Source organism: Asparagus officinalis, chromosome 5 (assembly GCF_001876935.1).
Source record: "Asparagus officinalis chromosome 5, Aspof.V1, whole genome shotgun sequence".
In the NCBI taxonomy this organism is placed as follows: domain Eukaryota; kingdom Viridiplantae; phylum Streptophyta; class Magnoliopsida; order Asparagales; family Asparagaceae; genus Asparagus; species Asparagus officinalis.
The window spans coordinates 116769511-116797097 of NC_033798.1; the positions used below are offsets into that span (position 1 = coordinate 116769511).

General features: G+C 31.6%; 1 protein-coding gene across 3 annotated transcripts; it reads right to left on the reverse strand.

Moving 5' to 3' along the window:
• On the reverse strand, positions 335–7940 carry LOC109840857. Of its 3 annotated transcripts, none has more exons than XR_002247068.1 (8): positions 7532–7940; positions 7372–7457; positions 6220–6298; positions 6085–6144; positions 1249–1373; positions 1071–1142; positions 829–964; positions 335–752 (listed from the first exon to the last, which is right to left on the reverse strand). XR_002247068.1 is itself a non-coding variant. In XM_020409659.1 (8 exons), exons 1-7 carry the CDS (start codon positions 7892–7894, stop codon positions 846–848), a joined length of 888 nt encoding a protein of 295 aa, XP_020265248.1. In that variant the 5' UTR covers positions 7895–7940; the 3' UTR covers positions 335–752; positions 829–845. The 3 variants fall into 3 exon arrangements, 2 of the variants coding, with proteins under 2 accessions (XP_020265248.1, XP_020265249.1); XM_020409659.1 differs by having other exon boundaries at positions 829–948; XM_020409660.1 differs by lacking the exon at positions 6085–6144 and having other exon boundaries at positions 829–948.

Sequence of the window (27587 nt, forward strand, 5' to 3'; positions counted from 1 at the left end):
TATATTTTATTATATTTTATAATAATATAATAATATAAAAATATTATAAGTTTTTAATTATTATATATTCTATTGTAATTAATGATTAATATTTTAATAAAATTTCTAATACTATGTTATACAGGTTAATAAAATTTAATAAAATTATATATTCTATTGTAATTAATGATTAATATTTTAATAAAATTTCTAATACTATGTTATACAGGTTAACCTAGGTTAACCAAAAATACTCAACATAGTGTTCTTAAAACACTTTAGAGGGAAGACATCACCATCGTGTTTTTTTAGATAAACACAATAATAAAAACATAATAATATCCAAACAAACCTATACTTAACTGAAACCATTTCATAAAGTCCAGTAAGACCATAAAAGCACGCTGTATATCTAGATGTCAAACTCATGATGAAGATTGAGAAAGTGTTACATTTCTGATTAAGATTAAGCAACATGATCATTAAGAGCTCGTGACTAAGCTCTATAGCTCAATAGAGGGCTCCGTGCCTATATGAAACCAATACACAACTGTTGAATCCCCTTTCAGGCCGAAAATCATGAAGGCCTCGAAACTGCAGGAGAATGAATACGGATAGCTAGCACAAAAACAGCAATCCCAGCACCACTATTTTCTGCCAAAAACTTGAACTCTCTCCCCAGTGTTTCGCGGCGTCAATATATGAAGGCTCTCCTCTCAGATCGCGAGTGCATCAGCCTGTAATCTCAAGCTGCTCTTAGGACCAGGATGGGACTGCATAATAAAGACAGCAAAGTTTAGAAAATATATGCAAATACAAAGTTACTCATGGAATAAACTATAGAAGTACCTTTCGACGGAAATAAGCTAGATCTTGTGGCTGCTGTAACCAGCATCCTCTGAGGTCAAGTTCTCCTTCCAGTTCTCAAACTCTGAGCCGCCAAAAACCAACTGCTTGATCCCTACATAGCTGTTGCGTGAACGGGCTTGGTTGTTACAAGTGAAGATTGACAATAAATTAACCAGTGAACAGCACCGAAGGCAGGGAATGGCCAAAAAATATGGTCATGAAGTAATTTAGTTGACACTTACTCAGAGCTTATGCAGGTCAAGGCATTTACTAATACGTCTAGAAGCAACGGTTCACTAGTTCCAATATCCACCCTGGATAGAGGATGTCAATATTTGTTAAAAAACCAAATTTGATTCTAAGAAAATTATTGGCAAATAGGCCTAATGAAGAGCAAGCCAACTTGAGGGAAATGCATACCAAACGCGCGCTAAGTTGTCTTGAATCTCAAGGTCACCGATATTATAAAACGTAGTTGGTGTGACATTTGCTCCTTGAATAGCATCATATTTTGGTCTTTTGGAGTCCAAAGGTAACTGTGACAGCTGCAAAGATCAAATTTTACAAATTTAACCCAGTTAATAAAGAATCTTGATAATGATCAATGATAAATATGATACAGAAACTAGGACTAAAAATTGAGATTTTTTACATGTGCAGCCAATTAAAAGTAGTACACAGGATATTTAGCATACACAATTTTTAGCATACTAGGATTTATGCACGTGCAATGCATGTGATTAAATATTATGATTAAGTATTTTGACTTATTTCTTTACTAAAATTTGTTTCTCAGTTCTACTTTGATTGTTTTTCTCACTTATGTTTTCAAACTTTACTCTTGTAATTATTATTATTTAATGTTTGTTTGAATGAGCTATACCAAATTTAAAATTTTCATGTAATAATTGAATTGACAAGAAATAACTATAATCTAAAGCTAATTTGAATTTTCACGTTATTTAGATCGGCATAAAACGAAGCTTGGCTTAAGAAGGTATAATGTTGTAAAAGTAAAAAACACTTGAAAAGATAATGTTATAAAAAGAGGATGAATAATTTAAGCCAATAAGACAAGATGATTAATTAAAAGTGAGCTAGAATGAAACTAAAGAGAATATAAATTTTGTTGCTAATCACTGATAGACTTTAGAAAAAATCATAAAATAAAGATTAATGCTAACTCTATTACACTTTTATATGATAAAAACATCCACATAACCATATTAAAAATTTAAAAAAGTTCATGAAAATCACTTCTAAAGATTCCTGATTTTACTCAAAAAATTAAGTTATTTTTAAAAATATTAAATAATTTAAATTTGTGTTGTATTTATAAAGATCTTTGATAAAGATGCTTTTGTTTTAGCAGCTTGTTCTGAATGAGCCATGCATATTAGCTTTAAAGTGTAATATCTTTTTATCGTGTTATACGGATGTTTACTTGGTTTGCTTATCTATCTCTTATTTCTTCAATAAGTTGATATATTATTAACACAATTTACGATGACATACATATCTTTCATACAAATTTGAGACAGGTATAAGATGAATTTTATATTTAGTGGCCTTTAATAAGATTTTTAGTTGTAAAATATGTTACATTCATATTTAAAGATCTTGAACTCTAACAGTACTATTACATGCTTAGCTATGATCGTGTTCTTAAAAATTAATCTTTCATTGGTAGTCATATCCCCAAATAAGAATACTTGCAGAGTCGTGCCACTATATAGAGAAAATAAAAATATCAATTTTAATTTTTTTACTTACACTATGGTAACTAAGTACCATGTGCATATTTTTTGTCCATTATAGTGATTTTTATCATCTTATCTAGTTTATTATATCTCGCAATGTAGTTGATCAATGACTTCACTTTAGTTTCTATTGCAAGATTATTTATATGAAATTTTATATTAAGTTTATGATTCCTTCAGTATTTTTAGAATAAAATATGAAAATTTATAATTACTTACTAATTTTTCTTTTACTTTTCATGAATAATGTTTTTTTAATTAGGACATAAGTGTTCAATATGTTCTTCAAGAAGAACTCGGTTAGTGCTTCTTTGCTCGATATACTTTTTATCAATATCAATTCAGGTGATTCATAAATGTTTCTCAAATTTGAGTTTATTTCCTTCACTTTTCTATTTGAAATGAAAACAACTTAGTTCTTTTAAAGGATATCTCTGAACTTTCTGATAGTTTCTCCATACATAACTCATTGTATTTTTTTACTTTATAAATAAATATTATCAACATTAGAGATAAATGTTTATATATTATAATTAATTAATGCTAACCATCTTAATGTAATAATATCAAATATTTCCTCTTTTCTTTGCCAAATTTCAGCTTTTTTGTGATTTAAACTTTTGAGGGTGTGTTTGCAATTTTTAAATTTTGATAGTATTTTATGAAAATTTTAAATTTTAAGTTGGACGCTTATAATTTTCATGTTTCATGTATTACTGATAAGTTTTTAAATATTAGAATATTTCTCGTAACTCTGAAAATTTGAAGGTATTTTTATAATTACTAAAATTTTGGGTTGTTTTTAAACTTTTAAATTTTTAGCAATCTGCTGATAATTTCTAAATTTGATGTGTACTAGTTATAAGTTTTAAAATTTCAGAAAATTTTAATATTTTTTTACTTTTGAGAGTTTTTGTAATTTTTGTACCTTAAGGTTATTTTTTTACTAATTTTAAATTTCTATGTGCCTAATGGTAATCCCTGGAATCCATATATGTTGTTTCTAAGTTTTGAAATCTCTGAATTTTAGAATGTTTTTTTGTAATTTAAACATGACAAAATGACACTTATATACCCTATTGTTTTGCTCTTGTAGTAGTTATATACCTTAAGTTACAAAACATAGCAAAAAATACCCTGAGTTGATAACTGTTTAAATTTAGCTAACGGTGTTAAAAAATACATGAAATAACAATAATGCCTCTCCTTAAGAATTAACCCCCCCTAACATAGTGAAAACTCTTATTTTCTACTGTTACCCATATTAAAGATGAAGAAGTTGGAGGCTACAAAAAGAAGATGATGATGATGAAAATAATCTAATTTGCGGGGGGAGGGGGGGTAATACAGTAAATAATATAATTAATGAGGGTAAAAAGTATTGAAGTTGGTCATAGGTCCAGCACGTGAAAATATTCCAGAGAATATTCTCATAGCTGGTTAACAGAAGGTACCAACTTGTAAATTTTTGCCAACTCAAGGTATTTTTTTGCTATATTTTGTAACTTAGGGTATATAACTGCTTCAAGAGCGAAACACATAGGGTATATAAATGTAATTTAGCCTTTGAACTTTTGAGGTTATTTCAATAATTTTTAAAATATTAAGGGTGTTAATTATAAGTTTTACATGTTTGTTTTTAAGTTTTAAAAAGTCAAGGTGTTTTGCGTAATTTTAAACTTTTAAGGCTATTATATGCAAATTTTAAAACTTTTTTTATAATACTTCATGTATTATAATATGTTATCTACGTATAATTTTTTAATCTTATTTTTTATATATTTTTGAGTTATAGGTAGTTCATATGGAATTAATATAAGATACAATTAGTATTTGGATAGATTAAGATTTAAGTGAAATATTCAAAATAACTTTTTTTAAATTGTTGACCTATAGATAGTTCACGTGGAATTAGATAAGATATGATTAAAATTAGAATAGATTAGGATAACAATGTAATATTCAAAAGAAGCTAAGGGTAATACTGACCATAGAAAGATTTTCAGAATAGATTAGGATAACAATGTAATATTCAAAAGAAGCTAAGGGTAATACTGACCATAGAAAGATTTTCTCGAACTCGTGCTTTTAAAAGGAGTATGATATGATTAACCATATTTAGCATACACAACTTTGGATTACCCATATAAACTTCTGGGAGACGTAGATCAATTCGTGAAGACTATTATCACATTCATGCTTTTATTCAGTTTTAGTGATCTCAACTCTAGATCAATTCATGAAGACTATTATCCCACTTATGCTTTTATTCAGTTTTATTAATTTTAACTCTGCACAATCATGTAATCTCTGTTTTCCCTTTCGATACTAATAACAAGGAGGAAATTATGGTTGTGATCTATGCTATCTATGATTTGGATAATATTAAATTATTAATTATTTCATGACTTGATTATAGCCCTATAACCTTATGTGTCATGTTATATCCTGAGGTTTAATTCCACAAATATATTCACTATCATCTTGAAGGAAAGTTTTTTCCTCCTACTTATGAATATTTGCGGGACATCACTTGTGGGGTAGATGAAAAGTTTTTTCATCATCAAAAAGGGTTGGGGGGTCAACTTCAGTTTTTAATTCTATATATATTTACTCAATTTTAGCAACTGTTTCATGAATTACTAAATAAGAATAAGCATATCAGCATTTTGCTATATCATATTTGGGACAAAATGCACTTTCTGTATCATAAGAAGCATCTGTTACTATTCCGACTATTGATTCAGCACGGACTTTCATGTGCAGCTTTTCTTTTCTGCGACTGTCGCGACCTTTTCACTTCTTGTTTGCAGTCAATGTTTACTAGTTTATCTAAAACACACACTCTTTTACAAGATAAGTAATAAAAAATAATTTTGTGAACTATATGTCATTTAAGAAAGAGAAAGTAAGGCTAGGTTCAAACACATTAAAAATGTTGCAAGCAAGCAAAGTCCCAGCCAGACCATTATTTTCCTTAGAACTTGTTGATCTGTAGAATCTACTTATTTCTTCAAAATGAAGGTAATGAATTTGATAACCTATTCTTCCAACTAGCTTTCCCAACATACAATAAGAGCCTCCAAATTATTATTCTTATTGAAATTCATGATACTCCAAGTCGTCTGGTGGGCTTATATTTCTAGCTCGTTGGAAGTTTAAAAATATGTATGTTGATTTAAATAGAATGTATAGAGAATTTTCATCTTAGTTTCCCAAGGGAACATCATAAAGTCTGATTTTGCCTTTGTATTATTTTTAGACCTACGTGCTTGAGCACTGGGATACACTCACACACATGCAAGTATGAAGGTCATCTCATGCAGCAAACTGCCAAATTATTCGAGTCATTAAACATATTCTCTGATAACTGGGATTATGTTAGTTCCAAACGACCTAAACAAACCTATGAATGCATAAAATTGCAAGACCAAACAAATGCTTATTCATACCTTATCATCCCAGTACACAAAGAAATGCATGAAGAATTCAATACCTGCATATTCATAGAATTGCAGCCACCAAGTCGTCCAATGATATGCCAAGATCGAATGGTCTCCATGAAAAGATATCAGAAAAAACATAAAAACCAGTTGAAAATCTAAAATAAAGATTTAAGAGCTCCACTTACATCACAAATTAAGGTTACATCTTTTGGTAATGGCGCATTGTAGAATTCAAACCATATATAGGAGTTTGAAAAGTCAAACCTGAGAATGCCAGAAATAATAGAAAATTAGTAAAATTAGGACCCAGAGCGTACGCAGTTATTGTTAGGATGGAGAAGAGACTGATTGTGATGTAAAAAAACAAACATAAGGGCTAGGGCTAGAACATAGAGAATGTTTAATCACAAATTAACAGAGACAATACTAAATCTTAGGGATCTTACTTCTCTATACTGAGTTTGTTGGGAAGAGTAAGTGGAAGTGATGGTCAAATGGTTGGTTGTTTTTGTTGTGTGTGCACTGGAAAGTTAGCATGAAGGCAGGATTAGGGAAGATGCAAAATAAAGGGAGCAAACGTTGTCAAATCTCTTCCAATAGAGAATAACAATTGAATCATTATTGCCCTCTGTTCCTTAGATACATCAGTTACCAACCTATATCGGATGTTTGAATCATCCAAATACCAAAAATTAAAGTCCAGAGCATAGAGAAGAGAAGTGTGTGTGTGTGTGTGCGCCCGCGCAAATGCATATGTATGTGTGACATGGGATGTTGAATTATCCAAATACCAAAAACTAAAGTTCACAACATAGAGAAGCATGCTCGCGCGCGCCAACATACTTTATGTGTGAAAAAATGGTTATCAGTTTCCTGCAATTCCTTCTAAAGCAACTTACAACTTCATTCTCCCTATCCCTACCTTCAGTTGAACCACATCATTCACAATCACCTTCACGCCTTTGTGCAATATATCAGTGTGAAGATATAGATGAAAAGCTTAAACGGTCAAACTGTGAAGCCAGTAGTTGCAAAACTATAAAATTTTCAGTGATATGAGCTATCAAATTAGGGGTATATCCAAACTTGTATGATTTCGCATTCACACATGTTTTACAACAAGGAGACCATTATAAGCTGTGTACAATTGAGGGTTCGGATCACTATGGTCCTGTGCACCTAAACACGCATTATAAGCAACGCCAGCATATGCACAATTCAATACGCCATATTTGATATTTCCACAAAGCTTTAATTGGATCCTCACCCAAATTGTCGATCCAAAAATCCCCAAACAGAAAAATCTAACACAATACTTAATTTAATTCTGAGCTCACTTGTTGAAGATAACTTTAACTGGCGTCGCAGACCCAGTCTTGGTATGCAATATATTATTCCTCTTCCTCCTTATCCTCTCCTCAATCTACAAACAACCCATCATATCTCAATTCAATCAAAACCCAGATACAAAAAGACAACAAATTAAATAAAATTTACTTTAGATTGGGCCTTTTGGGGATCATCGAGACAGCTCCCGAGAATCTCAGCGAACTCTGGATCCCTATCGTACTGCTTCTCGTCCTCGCGTCCTCTGTACGCACTCGAATAAGAAAACTCCTCCCCGCCCTCTTCTCTTTCTTTATCGCCCTCCTCTTCTTCGGTTAAGAGCTCGGCTTCGACTTGCTGGGGTTTCTCTTGGGGTTTAAGGTTTCTGTTTGTTTTAGCTCTGGTGATGAAGTTGGGAGCTTGGATTTTGGGTGTAATTTTTGGGGGAAATGGGCGAAAATTGCAAGGAGGTTTAGAGTTGGGAATGGGAAGAAGATGCAGGGCTGGGGATTGGAAGTGGAGCTGGCTGAACATTGTTGCTCGCCCTTTTGGATTGCTGGTTTTGCTTTTAAGGGGGTGTTTGTTTTGTATCCCAAAATTTATGGATATGGATTTCACCATAAAATTTAAAATCCATATAAATTTTTTTACATATTTTGGGATCTCTAAAATTTTGTTTGTTTTATCAATATTTTGGGATTTGGAATATCAAAATTTGTAATATTTTGTTTGTTTCATCAATATTTTGGGATTTGGAATACTATAATTTGTAATACGGTTTTTCTATAGAGTGCCCTTGGGCACTCTATAAGAGAGGAGAGAGATAGAGAGAAATGAATGAGGAGGGGGGCCCCCTGATTTGCATTGGGATCCTCTCTTCATTCATTTCTCTCTATCTCTCTCCTCTGCTGTATAGCCAGCTGGCACCAAGGGCCACTCTATAGAAAAACCGTTTGTAATATTTTGCTTGTCTTCATCAATATTTGCGTGATTGGAATACTATAAATTATATATTATAACTTATTATATAATATTTTGCCGGATTTGGAATACTATACAGCATAACAGTGATAATTGGGCCTACCTATATATGATTATATTATTATATATAATATAAATTATAGATATAAATATATACTTATACTATAGTATATTATATATATATATATATATAGTATATACTATTATTTTCTGATAGCATATAATTTATATAAAATATATAATATAATATATTATATATATAATATTATCTTATAATATACATATATACTAATATTATATATAATATTTATATGTAATATAATATAATGCTACCAGTATATGAATTTACTACAGCTGGAGAATGTGCAACAATGCATTATGGCGGTGATTATTTGGTGCTCCTATTATATTATATATATATTATATCATATATATAATATACTATATACTATATATCTATATAATAAGTAATATTATATATATATGTTATATTATATATATAAATTTATAATATATATATTAATATATACTATATTAATATATATTATATATAATATCAATATAATTACTAATATTATATATAATTATATATATTATTATATATATAATATAATACTATAATAAATATATATCAATATATATAAATTAATATATAAATATATGATAATATATGTATACGTATATAATGCTACAGTAATTGCTCCCGTAGCCATTTACTTATAGCCTACTGACACAGTGATATATTAAATATAATAATCATATATAATATATATATTTTATGCGATATTAGCCTATACTATATATATACTATATATATAATATACTATATATATATATATATATACTATATATAACCTTATACTATATTACTATATATATATTATTTATTTATTATATAATATAATATATTTTTTATATATAATTTTACAGTAATTTACTGCAACATTTACTAAAGCATGAACAGTGATTCTTGGGTCCTCCTATAATTATAGAGGAATAGATGTATTATATTAAATATTATATTATTATAATATTATATTTAATATATTAATCTTATATTATAAGCATTAATACATTAATATCCAACCTACATCCTCTCTCAATTGTAGGATTTCACAAATTCTAAAATATAATAGTTTTTTATTATTTGGGGATTCAATATCCCAAAATTGGTTTTGAAACAAACATGGTTTATGGAATTCTAAAACCCAAAAAACTTGTAATCCACCTTATATCCCAAGAAGAAGTTGAAACAAAAGAGATGATTTCACAAATCCTAAAAATATATTATTTTTTTATAATTTACGGATTCAATATCCCAAAAAAAAAGTGAAACAAACAAAGTTTAAGAAATACCAAAACTCAAAAAAAAACACTTTTTACATCCCAAAACTTGAAATCCACCCTATATCCCAAAAAAAAAGTGAAACAAACACCCCCTAAGATGAAGTGGGAAGTTCCAAAGGGTGCAGAAGCTGTTTTTATTGGCTAATTACCAATTAAATACCTTATATATAGTTTTCCATACTTTGCATTTAAATACCTCATAGCTTGTATTTCCCACGTACATTTTACGACACTTACATACCTTGAAGTTTCTAAAAGTTAAACTTCAGTGCCTTCTCTTATGCAAGCGTGAGAAATTTTTTCATAGATTTCCCCTTGAAATACTCACAAGTTAATTTTAGAGTCTTTTATCCTTAATAGTTAGTGAGTTTATTGCTAAACCGTCATAATTCTAATTTAAAATATAATTGGAATATATTGAAATATAACTAGGGTGTACGCAATGGTAATTTTATGATATTAAATGATAAAAAGTTACAAAATTAGCTTTTGAGTGTCACATGGAAAACTCAGAGCAAAAATCTCAAGTTTGCATTACATATAAAATATTAACATGCAACTTTTAAAAGCAAATTTCTCAAGTTTGCATTACATACAAGATATTAACATGCAACTTGTAAAAACTTTAGAGTATATAAATGCTGCCAAAAATAAGTGATGGCATATAGGTGCAAAAGAAGGGGAAGATCTGTGGTATTTAGGTGCTAATTAGGCATATTTATTTGCATTGTATATTCTACAGTAATGTATAGATGTGCAAAGGTGAAACTATCAGATTGATATTTAGTTAAGACATGTTTTATATATATATATATTTTGCTCCTAGAAAAATAACTATGTTAGCAAAGAGTTCTTTTTGCATTAAGGGGTGATACTCATAGTTAGTAAAGAATCTGGTTTAAAAGAGTCACGTGATCATTTTTACACCTCTTTTAAGCGCTTATGAAGCAATAACTTAATAATATGACAAAGATAAGCGATGATTAATATTTAGAAAATTTTGAGATGCATGTGAATTTTTGTATGTTTTGAATATCTTTTAGTTTAAACTGAGCAAAAATATTGATGAAGGTTTTACAAGAAGTGACATTTTTGCATCTGATCCTACATAAGTAACATTATTGTCACCTTAATGTCGCCGTGAAAAATAAAAGTACCATCTCGGAAAGTTGCGTCTTACTAAAAAATCAATATGCATTAGTAATGGACGCATGCTTTTTATTTTGTCATACATTCCGTATGAATTACATCCCATGGAATCTCATATGAATTGTAGATAACTTTAGTTATTCATCTGTTATATCCTTTGCTAGCTTTATGCATTGAGTTCTTTCTTCCCTTTTTTTTTTTGGTTACCTTTACTCGTCCGTAACGTTTCCATTCTCCTTCCTAAGGACATCTTCAAATTAATCTCTCCGGTCACGTTTGACAAAAGGTTAAAGAAGATGGGTTAAAAAGAATGATTAATATACTTAGTCTAATCAATAATCTGAATGACTAAATTATTAACTCGTTAAATAAATTTTATTTTAGTCATTGTGATCAGTTTTAGTGTTTGAGAATAACAATGATTTTGACTATTTTCTTTATAATTAGAAGGGTTAACTCTTAATCCTTTTAAATAGGAGTATTAGTAAACCCCTCATTTTGAGGGGTTAACTCACTTTAATCCCTCTAGAGGGGTTAGCTTAACCATTCTATATTTTTTATGTTTGACAAATTATAGAGGATTAACTCATTTAAACCCTTGTATTTGTGTTTGACGGGTTAAGAAGGGGTTAAATCTTCTTAACCCCTCACTTAACCGTTTGTCAAACGGTACCTCCAATAATTTATTCCTTGTAATGTATACATTATTACTGAATTGACTAGACAATTTTAAATTTAATAAATATATCTACACTATAACATAATGAAACAAAAGACTATAATTTAAAATAAAAAAGACCATTCCCTGATTTTAAAAAATCAATAATTTATCACCAATTGTTTATCAAGAACACAAATTAAATCTTGGTTATTTAAGTGATATAAACTTTGAGGTGTATTTAACCGCGAATAGTCCACAAATTTTAATAAAGTGTTTGAAGAAATTTTCAAAATGAACTCATTCCCAATTTTATTCCAAATAATCGACTCACTTCAAAATTTATTACCAAAATCGACCCACTTTTTCACCACGTCAGCTTCGTGGCCAGAAAGCGGGTCAATTTTAAAAAATTACGATCTTAATTAGTCGGGGTTGCCAACCCCGACTAATTAGGACCTCGCCCACAACGCTTTAGTAATTTGGCAGCTAAATTAGTCGGGTTTCGAAACCCCGACTAATTTAGTCATTGCCAAAATGGCCGGGGTTGGGAACCCCGACCATTTCGAAATGCTTATTTCGAAATGGTCGAGGTTCCCAACCCCGATCATTTAGCAGAGAATGACCAACCCCAAGTTGGGGAAGTGGAAAATTGGCTAAGTGACACAATAGTCGGGGTCGCCAACCCCGACTACTTGTTTTGGGTCCCGCCCCACTATATAAATTAACCGAAACCCTTCTCCCCCCAACCCCATCTCTCCCAGCCGCATCTCTCCAGCTCCGGCATCTCTCTCGTTCTGTTGCAACTCATCTCAATTTCAACCCCATTTTACGGCTGAAATTCGTCATGAAAGTTTGCTTAAGATCTCTAGGTAATTTCTCTTCCTTCTCTCCTCTTTTAACATGTAAAAAATCTAGGGTTTCCCTCAAAAACGAATTTCTAGGGTTTGAAATTTATTACCAACCACTCTATTTGTGGTGGTTCGAATACTTTGTGTGTTGATTCTTGTAATTAAAATTAAACTTTTAGGACATAGAATGCTCAATTCTAGGGTTTAGAATTTTTAATTTGGGGTAAAGGGTTTTTGGTCAAAATTATATGAGATTATTTGCATCTTGGGTTTTTCTCTCTTATTCGATACCCTGATAATATTTTTTTATTTTTTTGCATTTAAATGATATAATCTTCTTTTGCATAGGTTAAACAAAATTTTTTTATTGCTTGCTCTTATGGTGGAAAATTTAATTATGGAAATAATAATATGCCAATATATGTTGGAGGGGTAACGACAACATTAATGATCTCGGAATCATATAGTTACTGTGACTTGGTTAAGGAATTACACCGAGTTACGAAAATTGACCCACAAGAATACCGACTAAAAATAATATGCAAGTGGCCTCCGTAATTGACATCTCAAACGATCATCATATGAATATTATGTTTAATTTGAGCAAGTCGCAACCAACGGTAGAATTATTTATTAAAAGTTGTCATATAGTTTGTGCCAAATATTCAAACCTCCAGGAGAATTCTCACGCATGCTAGATTTGAGAGTTGAGTCTGATGGTTTTCTTTCTTCTTCGAGTGAAATGGAGCAGACTCGATTTCAATATCCAAGTGCACATTCATTCGGGGGAACGTCAAATGTTATGAACAATAAAGTCCCCTATGAAAATATGAGGTCATTAAGAGGGGTAACAATTAAAGAGGATGAAAGAAGCAACGACTTTGAAGGTGAAGAGCAAAATAGTAAACCAATTGATAGCATGTAATTTGTGAGTGAAGATGTTGAAGAGAATCCGAATTGGCCTGATGAGGCTTATGTTAATAATAAATATGTTTAGTACGAAGAACCACCCCCCGACGAGTTTGAAGATGATGAGTGGATTCATTCTTCCACAATACAAGATATGTGTATTGGCCAAAGTTCAATTCACCGAGGAGATGATGACGTCCCTTTCAAAATTAGTGATTTATTCGAGACTAAGGTGTTGGCCTTCTTGTTTTGATGATGTTTAACAAATAATTTACTTCTAATATTATTTGGTTAGTATTTGTATAATTCTATTTATTATAGACAAATAACATGTTGGAGGTTGGATGGATTACGCTTCAACGATCAAATCCAATGGAGGTTGGAGGATGGATGGAATCGAGCGTTCACGATCATATCCAATGGAGATTGGCGGAATTGTGGAGTGAAGCCTATGCAATTCAAATTAAAGATTCAAGTTCTAGCTTCATCTGCAAGTGTACCAAGTTGAGCTACATCGAAGATCTATCAAGCTTGGGTATATTTAGTTTAGGTTTTATATTATGTGTGTTAGTACTTTAAGCTCAATCATATATACACACACATATTTGGTTTTTATATATATAGTTATATATATACACAAGTTTTGGTTTATGGACTTAACAATCATTGTATACATATTTCATTAAGTCTATAAAATTATTTCATAGGGTTTCAAAATATTGTTTATGTCAAAACATCAAATTTTATGTATATCACATTTTCATGTTTTGGACACACTTGCAAAATACATGAGTTTTCACAAATGGGAAATTAAATTTGAGAAATTCTTTTTCTAACATATTCAATTTCATGTTTATAAATGTTTCCCAAAGTTTTATCAATTTTGGAATTAATTTGTTATGATTATTTGAATTTACAAAATCAAGTATTTAATAAGCTCATGTTCGTGCATGTTTTTGTAAAACAGATGCGTTTTCACAATTGGGAAATAAGATTTAAAAAATTTCTTGTTTACATGTTTATCATCATATATATCAACATTTCCCCAAGTTTTACTAATTTTGGAGTTGTTTTGTTATTTTCAATTGAATTTACATAAATGTGTTTTCAGCAATTTTTTTTAGAAACTATATATCTGTGTTCAAACAATTATTTATATCCATTAGAAAGTGATATTTCAGAAATTTTTTCTCTAACATGTTCATGTACATGTCTAGAACCTTCCCTAAAAATTTCATGATTTTTGGAGTTCATTTACTATTTTTAATTGATTTTATAATGTCAGATACGTAAAATTTTAGCATCTGTCAAAATCTAGAAAAGTGCGGTCGACCGTCACGGTCGACCGTGCAACAGTGTGATCGACCACCACAGTCGACTGTCAGCAATCCAGAGAACATTTTTGTAGTTTTACTTCTCACGGTCGACCGCTAAAGTTACTGTTGCACAGTAACGTTATCTAGCTGTTTTTTGTTTTTTAGTGGGTTTTTGGGGTTGTTTTCTTATACCCTATATATACATCTTTGCCATAACTATTTTCTACCACTAAGGGATGTTTTAAACAAGTTTTTATAAGAGTTTAAGTTTTGTTTAAGTGTGGGTTAAAAGTTTTAAGTTTGTAAAGATTGGTTCACAAGAAGAGGAGATCATCTTTGGTTTGAGCTTTCCACTTCACATCTCCATCTCTCTTGTTCTAGAGAAGTTTTTGTAGGGCCCTGATTTTTGCTTATGTATACCAAGTGTAGGATCATGACCCTTAAGAATAGAGTGCGCTCTTATAAAAATCTGCGAAAGCTTTACACTTAAACACTAAAGTGTGAGTTTGCAAAGTAGATTATAAACTGCAAAGAAAGAATGGCAATCTCAGAAAATAAACATCACAAACACAAGCATGTATACTGGTTCCACCTCCCCGGTGTACATCCAGTCCCCAAGCAAATCCCGCTTGAGAGTTTCCACTATAATTTTGAAACCTTACAAAATCAAAAGCAAACCTGACCAATTTGCAAGACCATGCAAATTGCAAACCCAATTGACAAGACCATGCCAATCGTCACACCGATCTCTAAACCAAGAGATCAACCCTCTCAAACCCAAGGGAAATCTTTTTTGAAGCAAGAACACAATTGATCCTATAAGCCTTGAATGTGTAGTGAAGTGCTGCAGTGGCTTAGGATTCTTTTAACTCTCTGAATATTGCCTATACAATCTCTAAGAATGATTGAAACCAATGCAATATCAGAAACTCTCTTTTTCTAAACACTTAGCATGAAAATCTGGAAAATTAGAGAGTGAATATGTACAAAATGTTTGATCTTGCAAGTGCAAAACTTGGTTCTTGTTTTTTGATGTTTAAACCTATTTATAGCCTCTGAAATGACATAATTTTAAACCTAATTAACGTCCACAAAACGGCTATAAACAATCACTTATTTAAAACCTGAAATCTAGAAAAACTACATCTGTAGTCGACTACAAGTCATAGTAGTCGACTACAAGTCATAGTAGTCGACTACAAGTCATAGTAGTCGACTACAAGTCATAGTAGTCGACTACACTGAGTCTAAACAAACTCTGTGAAGTCAGAAAATTGCTCAGTAGTCGACTACAAGGCATAAGATTTGTTGGAAAGATGTTGAAGAGACCTACAACTTTGGTCTTTTGAGTTTTTCCAGATTCTAATTTACTAAGTGGTGTAAATAAAATGTTTTAAGACTCACTCAATATCTATAAACTCTAATGGCTAACATAGGAGATTTCTATTGTTAACTAACACACTAAGCATGTGTTAGTGTATTCTAACACTATGTGTGTGCATGTGTGTGAGTGATCAAGACTTGTACAAATTTCTAAGCAAAGAAAATATAAAATTATATTTTGACAATAAAGTATATCTTCTTCTTTGCTTCATTTTGCCTTGAACTCATCTATGTCATGAGTATCTCTTTGAATATAATTGTTGATATAGCTCTGATACTGCAAAACAAATGTTAGTACATAATACACACAACATATAATATTTGTTATCATCAAAACAAACTAATCTTGGGGTCAAGATTCCTAACATTCTCCCCCTTTTTGATGATGACAAATATATGTTATTAAGATATAAAAATTTTAATCCCCCTGCATGAAATCATTAAATAAAATCTTTTACTCCCCCTGCATCAAAGCATTAGTAAAAAATTTAAAATTAAAATTTTCTATATAACTCCCCCTTTGTCATTAGCAAAAAGAAATAAACATAATTCTAATTAAAAATTTCTTTTCTTGGGTACCTTAATAAAAATATCAAGCACTTTGGTACCCTTTTATATTATATCATTAGGATTAGCCCTTAGGAATCCAAATCCACTTGGAATTTGGTTTCCATTTGTTAACATAAGTGTAATTCTTTGAATTGCAAACTTCATAAATATAAGATGAAATATAATAATTCCTATCATGAATATTCAAATTCTTAGGAATCCATATATACTTATTTTGTTTAGCATGAATATTCTTATTATTATTCTTCAAAACATAATCATTCTTTATAAAATACTTAGGAACAAATCCAATGCCAAAATGATTGTTTGAAGATTTTTGAAATGAGAGCAAATTATTCAAATTCTCTTTACTTTTATTGAATTTACTAACATTCAAACATATATCATCATATTTTAATTTAATAGAAGAAATATCTTTATCTAAAATATTAATGCGGATTTTTAAATCATTGCATTCTGATTTTAGATAAACATTCTCATTAGTCAAAATATGATTTTCTTTAAGCAAGGATTTATTTTCCTCTTTCAATTCAATTACTTGAGAATTAGAAATAGTAGAAGAATTAAAATCAGAAATTTCTTCAAGTAATCTTTTATTTTCACCTTTAAAAAAATTATGTGAAGCCTTTAATCTCAAAAAATTTTCATATAATTCATTGAAAGCATCTAAAAGTTCTTCATTGTCACTTACTTCATCTTGTGTCATAAAACACATATGAGCGCTTTCCTTTTCTTCGATTTCTTTATCCGAAGATGAATCATCACTATCATCCCATGTAGTCGTCAAAGCCTTCATTTTCTTGTTGAATTTTGTAGACTTTGTCTTTGATTTTAGAAGGGGACAATCATTCTTCATATGTCCTGGCTTATTGCAACCATAACAAATAAAATTATTGTTAGTATCTTTAACATTACTTGTACCTTCATAAGTTACCTCGAGTGTGTGCCAAATATCATATGCGGATGTGGCTGTTGACACCCTATTGAACTCATTATTGTCAAGAGCACAAAATAAGACATTCATTTCTTTAGAATCCAAGTTTGCATTGTTCCTTTGAGATGTAGTCCATTCCATGAAAGGAGTGGTTGGCTTCTCATATTTTGTTTCCACAATGCTCCAAAGTTCATAGCCAATTGATTGAAGGTAAATCTTCATTCGGCACTTCCAATAGTTGTAGTTCAATCCATCGAACATTGGTGGACGATTTGTTGAGTGACCTTCTTTGAATTGTGAAGTATTTGTCGATGCCATCTTTCACCTTGCTCTAATACCAATTGTAGGGTCCTGATTTTTGCTTATGTATACCAAGTGTAGGATCGTGACCCTTAAGAATAGAGTGCGCTCTTATAAAAATCTGCGAAAGCTTTACACTTAAACACTAGAGTGTGAGTTTGCAAAGTAGATTATAAATTGCAAAGAAAGAATGACAATCTCAGAAAATAAACATCACAAACACAAGCATGTATATTGGTTCTACCTCCCCGGTGTACATCCAGTCCCCAAACAAATCCCGCTTGAGAGTTTCCACTATAATTTTGAAACCTTACAAAATCAAAAGTAAACCTGACCAATTTGCAAGACCATGCAAATTGCAAACCCAATTGACAAGACCATGCCAATCGTCACACCGATCTCTAAACCAAGTGATCAACCCTCTCAAACCCGAGAGAAATCCTTTTTAAAGCAAGAACGCAATTGATCCTATAAGCCTTGAATGTGTAGTGAAGTGCTGCAGTGGCTTAGGATTCTTTTAACAATCTGAATATTGCCTATACAATCTCTAAGAATGATTGAAACCAAGGCAATATCATAAACTCTCTTTTTCTAAACACTTAGCATGAAAATCTGGAAAATTAGAGAGTGAATATGCACAAAATGTTTGATCTTGCAAGTGTAAAACTTTTTTTGTTATTTTCTGATGTTTAAACCTATTTATAGCCTCTGAAATGACATAATTTTAAACCCAATTAACGTCCACAAAACGGCTATAAACAGTCACTTATTTTAAACCTGAAATCTGGAAAAACTGCATCTGTAGTCGACTACAAGTCATAGTAGTCGACTACACTGAGTCTAAACAGACTCTGTGAAGTCAGAAAATTACTTAGTAGTCGACTACAAGGCATAGTAGTCGACTACACTGTAAACTCAGATTCTGGAATTTTTCATTTTAGTATTTTGACTATAACTTTCTCATCCGATATCGGAATGAGGTGATTTAAGATTTGTTGGAAAACTCTTGAAGAGACCTAAAACTTTGATCTTTTGAGTTTTTCCTTTGGTATTTTGACTGTAACTTTCTCATCCGATATCGGAATGAGGTGATTTAAGATTTGTTGGAAAGCTGTTGAAGAGACCTATAACTTTGGTCTTTTGAGTTTTTCCAGATTATAATTGATAATGTGTATAAATAAAATGTTTTAAGACTCACTCAATATCTATAAACTCTAATGGCTAACATAGGGGATTTCTATTGTTAACCAACACACTAAGCATGTGTTAGTGTATTCTAACACTATGTGTGTGCATGTGTGTGAGTGATCAAGGCTTGTACAAATTTCTAAGCAAAGAAAATATAAAATTATATTTTGACAATAAAGTATATCTTCTTCTTTGCTTCATTTTGCCTTGAACTCATCTATGTCTTGAGTATCTCTTTGAATATAATTATTGATATAGCTCTGATACTGCAAAACAAATGTTAGTACATAATACACACAACATATAATATTTGTTATCATCAAAACAAACTAATCTTAGGGTCAAGATTCCTAACAGTTTTCTCAACTCAATTATCTAGCTTGTTTATATTTATATTGTCATATTTATATTTGCTAGACTTTAATTGAGTTTGATTTTATTTTTCTTTGTTCACACACAACCATTGAGCTTATAGTATTTCATACATAGTATAATTTGGGTTGTGGGATTGTATCATTGAGAGTGAGCTTCATTGTGTTCTCATCTATATTAGAGAACAATCATTTATTGTATTTGTGATTAATTGTGAGGTTCACATTGTATTACACTTGTACACCGAGAGGAGTGGTTGGTGAGAGACGGGGTCGAATCCAAAAGGAGTGGCGTCGGTTGACGAACCTAGGGAGAGGTCACATCCGAGCACTTGAGGAGGAGGACACGGACTAGGCTAATACTTAGAGGGTGTAGCGTGTAATTGCGAGTGTGTAATTGTGAAGTTTTCGGTTAGCTAGAAAACTGAGTGTGAGATGTAAACGTTATTCGGGTAAGCATAGAAAACCCGGTTGTGTTAGTGGATTTCTCCCCGGGAGTGGGGAGCGGAGACGTAGGACGGAAGGTCTGAACTCTGTGATCATTTTGTGTGTTTGCATTGTTTATTTGTATACTATCACTCTTGTTTTGTTTATGTTTATTTCACCCTTGTGTTAATTTGTATATCCTTGCATATATCTCATAGTATATCTCATTGTTAGGATATATCTCGTTGTTCACATTGCTTATCCTAGTTTATATATATTGTTATATTTCATACTTACTAGGATAACTTGTTATTAGTTTTAATTAGCATAAAATCAGATTAGATTAGCATAAGACCCTAATCACCCCCCCTCTAGGGTCTAACAATTGGTATCAGAGCTTGGTGCTCTTTGATTTAAGGTCTAATCACCTTGAGTTAAAGATCCAAGTTATCTTTTTTGTGCTAATCTAGTTTTGTGATTTTATTGTTAACTTGCTTGCTCATATATATACATTATGGATATGAACGGTGCACCTAGTTTAGGTTATGCCATCAATATTGCTCCTAGATTAGATATTTTTCCCTATACCCAATGGTGTATTAGATTTAATTTTTTTATTCAATCTAGATACTTTGATTTATGAGAAATTATAGATGATGCTTATATTATGCCAACTTCAGAGAAATCCAAGTGGAATAAAAATGATCATCAAATTTTTACAATGAACAAGCTCTTGTTAGAATTTTTACATAATGCGTTCGATTCATCTTTTTCTAACAAGCTTGATTCTTTTGATAGTGCTTACACATTGTGGAAACTTATAGAAGCACGTCAAGGGAATTTGGAGGCGATCCGACAAGCTTTGGAGGATTCCGCTTCTAGTTCATGTGGAGCTTCATTTTCATGCACACGGTCACTAGGAGATAGCCCTAGTGAGGTTTGCGAGTTCGAATCCATCAATGATTTATCTAGTGATGAACTTGTTTGTGCTAGTGAAAAAATTATTGCATGCCTATAACAAATTGCACAAATATTTTATTGAATTACAAAGCAAGCATGTTGCATTAAAATCCGATCATGAGTTATTAGCTTCTAAGTTTGAAACTATTCATGATTCTTTAATCTTAAATGTTGCTAGTTTAACTCATGAAAAAGATAATGCCATATTAGAAGTAGAGAACATAAAAAATAAAGTTGCTTCTTTTACAAATAACTATTTATATTCTACTTATAATAAAAATACATATGTGCCTAATGATGATTTGAATCTTGTGAATAAACGTATTTTATCTTTAGATTCAACTTTGAAAATATGCATCAATAATCATGAGAAGCTTATGAATATGTGTGCCAAGACTAAGTCAAAATCATCCACTCATTATGCACACATGTATAGCAAAACTTATAAGTGTTCTATTTGCGGCCATCAATGTCATTTAGCTAAGTTTTGTTATGATGCACACAAACATAAGAATTCTAATGATCTTTGTGCATCTCATGTAGCTTCTTCATCTTGTACACTTACACATTCACATGCTCATTCTCACAAAGTTCATCATAATCATGCTAGTGTGTTCAAGTGTGATCATTGTGATCGTTTTGGTCATTTGGCCAAGTTTTGCTTTGATTTGAAAAACTCAAGTTTGCCAAATGCTTCTAGTAGATCACATGTCTTTAAATGTGATGTTTGTGGTAGGTTTGGACATATTGTAAAATTTTGTTATGATATGCAAAAAACTTCTAAGTTGTAATATGTTCCAAATAGACCATTGTTTAAGAATGTTTCTCATTTGTAAAATAATTTTAAAAGACAATCTTTATTTGCAAATGATTCCCGTGCATGAGCTAATGGTCTACAGAAACAAATGGATCTTTTTCATTGCACATATTGTAATCAGAAGGGTCATTTGAGTGACTATTGCTTTGACCGTGTTAGTGCACCATATGTGCCCAAGATGGTTCATAACCCTAGGGCTTTGAGCTTAAATGATAGTGGTCATGTCCCTAAACCTTTTGGTACCAAGAATACTTGGGTACCAAAACAAATTTAATTTTAAACCAAGAATTTTAGTGTTTTTTATTTTTTCCTTGGTTTTGAAAAATTATACTTTAAACTTTTGAACATGAAAACAATACTTTTTGTTTATCAAATTCTTTTGTTTTCATGATTATTGGTTTTGTTTTGATGAGAGGTTTGTGTTTATATAACCCTCCGGGTTTATTGGGTGTTTATTCTCAAATCATGTTTACCGGATGCTAGAATGATTATATGGGTTGGAACAAGCTTAAGAGCTTAATATATTATTGCCTCTCTTATATTTTGTCAAAAATCTTGTTTTGATTTGTTGCTTTGAATTCATTGTACTTTACTTATATGATGATATTTATATGTTTGTGCTTATGGATCATCTATGTGTGCCTTATAATGCATTCTATATGTGGTTTGATCAAGTTCTACAAAGAAAGTTCTCTTTATTGATCAAACATTGTTCTTGGACTTAAATCTTGATTTATGATGTCATTTGGTTGATTTCTTTTCATTTGAAAACTTTTTGCATGATTCTCATGTTTCTCTTCTTTTGATTTGATAAATCTATGTTTATACACTATGGTTTTTATGTTTGAGTAATGAGACACTTCTTCCATTATGATATATCAATATGCATCCTCATTACCTTGTAGTATGTGAGTAATATTTAGCATGTATGCATACTCACATGTTTGCCATGATATTTTATTGCATATATTCTATATGGTATTTTGATAGGGGGAGCAATCCCTATATTTTTATACTCACTCATGCATATTGATAGGAGAAGCTTTCGCTCTCTTCATTATTTTGTTTTCCCCTTTTTGATATTGTCAAAGGGGGAGAAATATTGTGAATATATTCTTTTTATTTATATGCATGATAATCACAATATTGTATATTTATTTCCTTTTATGCATATATCCTTTTTGTAAATTGTTTGTCATCATCAAAAAGGGGGAGATTGTTGGCCTTCTTGTTTTGATGATGTTTAACAAATACTTTACTTCTAATGTTGTTTGTCTAGTGTTTGTATAATTCTATTTATTATAGACAAACAACATGTTGGAGGTTGGATGGATTACGCTTCAATGATCAAATCTAATGGAGGTTGGAGGATTGATGGAATCGAGCATTCACGATCATATCCAATGGAGGTTGGCGAAATTGTGGAGTGAAGCCTATACAATTCAAATTGAAGATCCAAATTCTAGCTTCATTTGCAAGTGTACCAAGTTGAGCTACATCGAAGATCTATCAAGCTTGGGTATATTTAGTTTAGGTTTTATATTATGTGTGTTAGTATTTTAAGCTCAATCATATATACACACACATATTTAGTTTTTTTATATATAGTTATATATATACACAAGTTTTGGTTTATGGACTTAACAATTATTGTATACATATTTCATTAAGTCTATAAAATTATTTTATAGGGTTTCAAAACATTATTTATGTCAAAATATCAAATTTCATGTATATCACATTTTCATGTTTTGGACACACTTACAAAATACATGAGTTTTCACAAATGGAAAATTTAATTTGAGAAATTCTTTTTCTAACATGTTCAATTTCATGTTTATAAATGTTTTTCAAAGTTTTATAAATTTTGGAATTAATTTGTTATGATTATTTGAATTTACAAAATCAAGTTTTTAATAAGCTCATGTTCGTGCATGTTTTTGCAAAACAGATGCGTTTTCACAATTGGGAAATGAGATTTGAAAATTTTCTTATTTACATGTTTATCATCATATATACCAACATTTTCCCAAGTTTTACTAATTTTGGTGTTGTTTTGTTATTTTCAATTGAATTTACATAAACGTGTTTTCAGTAGTTTTTTTTTAGAAACTGTATATCTGTGTTCAAACAATTATTTCTCTTAACTGGGAAGTGATATTCCAGAAATTCTTTGTCTAACATGTTCATATACATGTCTAGAACATTTCCTCAAAATTTTATTATTTTTGGAGTTTATTTACTATTTTTAATTGATTTTACAATGTCAGATACGTAAAATTTTATCATCTGTCAAAATCTGGAAAAGTGCGGTCGACCGCCACGGTCGACCGTGCTACAGTATGGTCGACTGCCACGGTTGACCGTCAGTAGTCCAGAGAGCAGTTTTGTAGTTTTACTTCTTGCGGTCGACCGCCACGATCGACCGTTGAAGTTACTGTTGCATAGTAACGGTTTTAGTGGTTTTTTGGGGTTTTTTGGGTTGTTTTCTTCTACCCTATATAACCCCTTTGCCATAACTATTTCTACCACTAAGGGATGTTTTAAATAAGTTTTTACAAGAGTTTAAGTTTTGTTTAAGTGTGGGTTAAAAGTTTCAAGTTTGTGAAGATTGGTTCACAAGAAGAGGAGATCTTTGGTTTGAGCTTTCCACTTCACATCTCCATCTCTCTTGTTCTAGAGAAGTTTTCTCAACTCAATTATCTAGCTTGTTTATATTTACATTGTCATATTTATATTTGTTAGACTTTAATTGAGTTTGATTTTATTTCTCTTTGTTCACACACAACCATTGAGCTTATAGTATTTCATACATAGTATAATTTGGGTTGTGGGATTGTATCATTGAGAGTGAGCTTTATTGTGTTCTCATCCATATTAAAGAACAATCATTTATTGTATTTGTGCTTAATTGTGAGGTTCATATTATATTACACTTGTACACCGAGAGGAGTGGTTAGTGAGAGACGGGGTTAAATCCAAGAGGAGTGACGTCGGTTGACGAACCTAGGGAGAGGTCGCATCCGAGCACTTGAGAAGGATGACACGAACTAGGCCAACACTTAGAGGGGGTAGAGTATAATTGCAAGTGTATAATTGTGAAGTTTTTGGTTAGCAAGAAAACCGAGTGTGATGTGTAAACGTTATTTAGGTAAGCGTAGAAAACTCTGTTGTGTTAGTGGATTTCTCCCCGGGAGTGGGGAACGGAGACGTAGGACGGAAGGTCCGAACTTCGTAATCATTTTGTGTGTTTGCATTGTTTATTTGCACACTATCACTCTTGTTTTGTTTATTATTATTTCACCCTTGTGTTAATTTGTATATCCTTGCATATATCTTATAGTATATCTCATTGCTATGATATATCTCTTTGTTCATATTGTTTATCCTAACTTATATATATTGTTATATTTCATACTTGCTAGGATAACTTGTTATTAGTTTTAATTGGCATAAAATTGGATTAGATTAGCATAAGACCCTAATCACCCCCCTCTAGGGTCTAACATAATGACCAATTGGTTGATGTTATTCGTGATTCCTTAATCAAAAAGAATGTCAAATTCAAGCAAGTTAAAAGCAATCGTACAAGTTATGATACAATATGTTTTATGAATACAAAAAGGAAAAGTCGGACCGAGGGAAATGAAGTTGATTACGCATGTTCTTGGAAGTTATATGCATTTGCCAGAAAGAAACATAATGGGCATTTTAGGATCATAGAATATTGCGTTGTTCACACATGTAGCAATCCGATATTAGAGCAAGGTCACAGTGGTGCATCTGTCTCTTACATAGCATGGTTGATTATGCTAATATTAAAGAAGAAGCTTGAACTAACTCCCGGTAATATAATTGAGAGAGTGCTAGATATGAAGTTCATTGAAATGTTGTATAGTAAAGCATGGAATGCAAGGAGAATTGCAACGACTAAAAAATTTGGTGATTGGGTGAAGTCTTATGCGACACTACCTCAATATCTTGTTGCAATCAAAAGAAGCAATCTTGGATTTGAATACAAACTCATAACCAAAGAGATCCATCCGGAAGTTCATCAATTTACCTCTGTATATTGGGTATTTGGTTCTTCAATCGAGGGATTTAAATTTTGTCGACCGGTTCTTAGCAATGATGACACACACTTATATGGTAAATATAATGGTGTATTGCTTGTTGCTATAGGAGTAGATGCAGATGGTGGCTTATTTTCTTTGGCATTCGTAGTTGCTGAGGTCGAGAACAGTAAAAATTAGGAGTGGTTTTTTTTCTTGCATTCAATTATATTTTTTTATTATATTGCCTCCTAGGAAAATTACTTTTATATCCAATAGGATGAGAGGTATTCCAAAAGCATTATACATGAGATTTGACTCTCATCACCATCACCGTTATTGCTTACGACACATTAGAGCTAATTTTAAAAAGAGCTTTGGTCAGATACATTTATAAAGTCTTCTTTGACAAGCGGGTTGTACGCCCGAAATATATGTGTATGATCGGATACAGGATCAAATTAAGGCAACATCTCAAGCTGTACATGACTGGATTGGGAGTAGTTTGGAAAGTAAATATGTCGACCGGTGGGCACTAAGTAAAGATGGAGGGAATTGGTTTTGCATGATGATAACTAATTATTCTGAAAGCTTCAACGGGGTACTTAAGGGGGCTCAAGCAATGCCCATACATGCGTTGGTTGCGAGGATATTTTATAGACTTAATCACTATTTTGTCAAGTGGCGAGAGGATGAAGCAAAATGGGTGACGTTATTGACAAAAAAAATGAAGAGATTGTAGGAACTAGTGTCAAGCAGACGAAATCAATGAAGATTGTTAGATTTATTGTAGATAAATGGTAGTTTACAGACAAACACGGTCACAATTACACCGTTAATTTACGAGGGGACACAATACACATGCACTTGTAACATACCAGGATTGCAAAAAAATGCCATGTTCACATGTTATAGCTATTACGTCCAAGTAATTTGAGGATGCAAATATTTCGTATTACACATACGCTTCTAAGTGGTATCAATCAAGCCACTATAGAGATTCATACAAACAGTATTTCCATCCCATTGTGGATAGTCGTTACTGGCCACCCTATAACGGGCCACATGTGTTACCTCCTGAATATAAGAGACAAGGCGGACGTCCGCGATTAGTACGCATAAAATGTACGATGAATAAAGGATGGGAAGGAGCTAAAAAAAATTAGGTGTGGATATTGCAGACAACCGGGCCATAATAGACATCATTGTCTACCAATCTAAATAGATAACAATTAATGGGTACAAGTTATTTAATTTATAATTTTATTCTACTTCCTTTGTAAGTCAATGCTTGTATATAAAATATGTATTTTTATTCTACTTCTAATTTAGCATACGTCATAATACTGACACATTTTATCATCATATGTGTAGATATTTACAGTATGGAGGCGGATCCATTAACATATGAGGTCATTTATGACCAAGATCGACATCGATCTGCGAAGATAGACTCTGGAGAGGTAAATTATATTTTTATCATGTTCAATCATTTCAATTTTTCAAATGTTCTTGATTGTTACTGAACATTTACACTGTTTAATATATGCAGGCCCCGAGTATTATTATTGTTGATCATACTCATGCACATTCGAGTTGAGATTTGACGGATCCACAGGTTCAATATTATGTCCGTCAAGCAGGCTTTTTTGAGTGTTCATAAATTAAATGGGCAAGACTTGATTGGGCTCTCTTGACGGCATTGATTGAACGGTGGAGGTCCAAGACAAATACATTTCACCTACGCCAAGGAGAGTTGACGATTACATTGTAGGATGTTAGGGTTTTACTTGGCCTCAGAGTGGATGAAGATGTTGTTACGGGTACCGATGACTTCAACTGGATAGGAGTGTGTGAACAATTGCTGGGTCAAGCTCCTATTATGAAGGGTGATAAGATCAAGCTCGAATGGTTAAGAAATAATTATCTGAATGTACTGATCGATGTGACTGGTGAGATCATCAAGAGCTATGCTCGTGCATATATACTTCATATGATCGATACTGATATATTTT